Source organism: Alligator sinensis, unplaced genomic scaffold, assembly GCF_000455745.1.
Source record: "Alligator sinensis unplaced genomic scaffold, ASM45574v1 scaffold1339_1, whole genome shotgun sequence".
NCBI lineage: Eukaryota > Metazoa > Chordata > Crocodylia > Alligatoridae > Alligator > Alligator sinensis.
The window spans coordinates 403,343-407,626 of NW_005842490.1; the positions used below are offsets into that span (position 1 = coordinate 403,343).

At 43.4% G+C, this 4,284-nt stretch overlaps 1 protein-coding gene across 1 annotated transcript in view; it reads left to right on the forward strand.

Moving 5' to 3' along the window:
• SGIP1 (SH3 domain GRB2 like endophilin interacting protein 1) overlaps positions 1-4,284 on the forward strand; it is a 97,839-nt gene that overhangs the window by 10,379 nt on the left and 83,176 nt on the right. Inside the window, 2 exon segments of the mRNA XM_025212869.1 lie at positions 1,396-1,450; positions 4,243-4,283. Of these exon segments, the coding sequence (XP_025068654.1) occupies positions 1,396-1,450; positions 4,243-4,283 (96 nt within the window).

Here is a 4,284-nt window from a genome sequence, read left to right on the forward strand (position 1 = left end):
GGAGAATAGGTTCAGGTTAGAGATTAGGAGGCACTATTTCACTGTCAGGGTAGCTAGGATCTGGAACCAACTTCCTAGGGAAGTGGTCCTCGCTCCTAACCTTGGGTAAATTCAAAAAGAGGTTGGATGAACACCTGTCTGGGGTCATGTAATCCCAGCGTGTGCTTCTGCCAGTGGGGGGGGTGGGGGGGGCAGACTAGATGATCTATTCAGGTCCCTTCTGACCCCTAACTACTATGAAACTATGAAACATTAATGAGACACTAATAGTTTTCAATGTGTGCTTCACTCTGGAAGTTGCCTGTGGCTCTTAAAAATTACAACTGTCATCAGGGATGCACAGACGCATGCATACACACACACTCACTTTAGTTTTTGCTTCTTGACTTTGTAAATTAGATGATTTTTATGTATTGTCAGTTCTACCGTAGATAGCTTCCCCTGTTTGCATACCATGCAGCAACAGATGTGAGAGAGACTTCTGTAATAACCAGCAAAAATTGTCATAGAGATCTAATCAATTTTCATGCTGACAGAGCCTCCCTAAGTGATGAAGTGAGTCCTAGTGTCAAAGTAGAACTGGCAATTGTAAGAATGAGATTTTGTGAAAAAAAATAATGAATTCAGATATTTTATTGCCTTGCAGATGAGTAGTTGAAACCTATCCTTAATCTGGAATATATTTTATATATGCATGTTAATTGCATTGTATAAAACTGCCTAGAAACTAGTTGGTTCCCATTACTCATTAAATATAAAATGCCTTAAGCAATATGGAGAGTTTTATTTGAGACAGATTTGTACCATCAGTATGGAAGACATCAAAGCTAATTGGGGGGAAAAAATGTTAATTGTGATTGATTGAATTTTTAAGTTTCTTCTCAGTTCTTAAGTTCAAACCCATGGTAAAGGCAGACTCTCCCTCTGCCTGAAGAAGGGCATTTGTTCCCAACAGCTTGCAAAGAACAATTTTTCCAACTATTTGGTTGGTTTAATAAAAGATAATACATTTACACAAAGAACTTTGTCTCTTCTCAATTATTTTTCCTATCCCCGCCCTTACTTCTGGAAACTCACTGCAAATGCATGTGCTTGACAGCTCAGCTCTGCACAGTGTATTTGATTGACACTGCCAGAGTTAATCATGATATCATTTACCGTGTCATGGTATTATGGGTGGTAGAAAGAACAGTTGCAGCCATATTAGACTCCTTGCAAAGCAAGCATTCCTTTTTATCTTGCTCTACCTTTCCTGGACTTGGACAATGTTTAATTTCGCCAGTCCAGTGCTTGCTTTGACATCTTTTTTCCCCGTAGAAAAAATAGCTCATGCTACTCTTCAGTAAAACGTTTTGCAAAAACCCTAATTACTTTGTTTATTTACACCCTATTCAGAATTCACCTGAGCTTGATGAAGAGGGATACAGCATCAGACCAGAAGAACCAGGCTATATCCTTTATTGTTAGCCTCGAATCTCAATTTACAAACTGTAAAATGACCTGGGGTTCATGGAAAGGTCACTGAAATGTTTCCCTTATTTTTCTGTGCACCATTATTCCCTAGCTAAAAGCAAAGCCCCAAGGAGAATCACCTGATATAGTTAACCAGAAGGCACTTCTAATTGCCTTCGTCTATTCATATGAAATTAACAGAAAGTAGTAAGCAGATATGGAAGTGCATTGAGAAATAATTATGTTCAGTGCACGCCATTGAAGACAGATGGGATTACAATGCTTACAACAGAGAGAAGCAGATTTCCAGCCTCTTTCTCTGGCTTGGCAGGGCTGCTGAAGCAGAATGTTCATTCGCTGGAGGAAGGAAGCAGTTTCCATCTCTATGTAGGACCCGATTTGGCTCTATAAAGAAAGAATGAATACGAAGGAACTTGAGTAATTTATGTGCCTAAAGCATGGACTCATGAGTCAGAGGAATTATGATTAAGTGTTTAGAAGGCAGAATCCACATCTCCAGACTCTCACTCCTATTTCCAGCACTGCTACAGAGCCACTTGGACAAGCCTCTTTAATGTCTGTCACCCCACCCATAAAATACAGTGGTACTGCTGCCTTGGTTAATTCGCATTTGTAAACCACGCTGTGGTTCCCCTAAGAAAGGTAATGAAGAAATGTACAAAGCATTGTGTTATAGGCCTGTGTGAAGCAGCTAGTATTCACTTTGGATTCGGCCGATTTCAGGGGACGGTGATTTGATTCAGTGATTCAGATCGCTGTCCTGAATCAATTCGGCCAATTCTGATTTGGAGATTCAGCTGCAGCCAAATATCTGAATCTCCAAATCACCCAGACCCATCCCCCGCCGGCTCTCCCAGCCCCAGCAATGGCTGCCAGTGGCACTTAAAAAAAAAAAAAGCCCCAACTCACTGGGTGCTGCTGGGTGGAGGGTGATCCCCACTGCCCCACACTGGCTGCTGCAGGAGCTGGTGAGTCCCAGTGTTTTTTCAGGCTTTTTTTCTTAAAGGGCCAGAGGTGGGGTGGGCAGAGCAGCTGTGGGGGTGGGGGCTGGGAGAGCAGGGAGAGGTTGGGGGGCTCATGCAGAGCTCCCCATGCAGAGTGGGGCAGTGAGGGGCAGTGGGGATCAACTGCCTGCTGGGCAGCAGCCAGTGAATCGGGGCTTTTATTTTAAGCACTGGGAACTGGGGCAGGCGGGGCAGACATGGGGGGGGGGCTGGAGGAGTGGGTGAAGGTTGGGGGGACTGGAGATGGGGCCTGGCATGGGTCTTCCCATGGTCCCCTCTGCTTTCTTCAGCTTCCCCTCCCCTGACCCTACTTAACCTCTTCTGAGTCTGGCTCCAGCTCCCTGCTGCAGGGGGTGGGGACTTCCCGATTCATTGAGGCTCTTCAAATCTTTTCCAAAGATTCAGAGAGTTTTGAATTGATTCGGACCTTATTATTGGTCCCCTGATTCGATTCAGATTTGGAGATTTGGCCACCCAATTGGGCCGAATCACCTCCGAATCGAATCAACACTCAAAGGTTCTCACAGTCCTATTGTGTTACCTCAAGCTGTTTTATTATGATCTAATAGGCTGTGCCACTGTCCGTTCATTTGTGTTATTGGAAATAAGCAGGAGCAGGTAGAAGCACATGTTGTAAAAGAAAATCCAAGCAAAGCCTGACTTGGTCTTGTAGTATGCTTGTGCTGGCTGGAGCTCTGCATGTGAGGGGCCTTAAAGGAGATGTCTTTATCCTCCTGCTCCATGCTGGCCACTATCTCTACACTGTATTAGAGCAGCCTGAGGAACTGTCCTTTTATGCCAGGCTTTATCTTGTAGCTGAGGACTGGCACAGAGAAGAGATATTCTGGCCGTGCTTTCTTTTCTCCACCTACATCTTTCCCTGCTGAAGAGAAGGTGAGTGGGATAAGAGCCACCAAACTGGCTCTAGTCTGCATCATTGGAAGGCATTGTACCTGGGGACTTCCTCTTACTGACTGCATTCTCAGGGATTCTGCTAACCTTTACAAGTGGAAGACACCAATAGAGTGACTGCCTACTTGTGCAGAAGAATCGGGCTCTTGCAGTGCATTGCCTTTAGTAGGCCATGTCAGCTGCTATTGGAATATCTTGCCTACATAATAGCATGTACAGCGATAAACTTGTACAACGCTGACTGGAGGGAAAAGGAGACATGGTTGTTAATTACTACTACCCCAAAATGTTGCTTTACCCACCCTTTTGAGCACTCAACAGTTCACATATATAATACATGTGTATATATCTATCTATGCGTATAACAAAATAGAATAAGAGTGACAGTCTTGGCAAAAATGTGTATCCTCTGTTACCCATTGTTGTCCTCTGTTACTTATCTTTGTAGTTGGACATTTTGGAGTAAAAAATTCAAAAGTACCCAAGTTTCCTTTCCAATAGTGATTTAAGAGCCTAAAGCTCTTTGAAAAATCAATGGAATGTAGGCCACATCTAGATTATAGACATACCATTGGGAGTCTATAACAATTAACCTTCCCTTGGCACTGCACAGACTATACAATTTCCAGTATAAGAGGTAACATGCACTGAGTTGCATGGCATTTTTGGGGATGCTGCTGCTGAGCACATTTGCAGTCTAGATATGGCCTTGGGTTCTGCCCTAAGCATACATGTAATTTTTAAAAATAGGACTTATGGCTCCCTTCTTTAGGAGTATGAAAGACACTGTTTCCACTATGTCCAAAATAGCTTACCTCTCAGCAGAACAAAACGTTCTTTAACTGTGATCTACCTACCAAAGGAAAGCACTTTTATTCCTCAAATGAATCGGAAG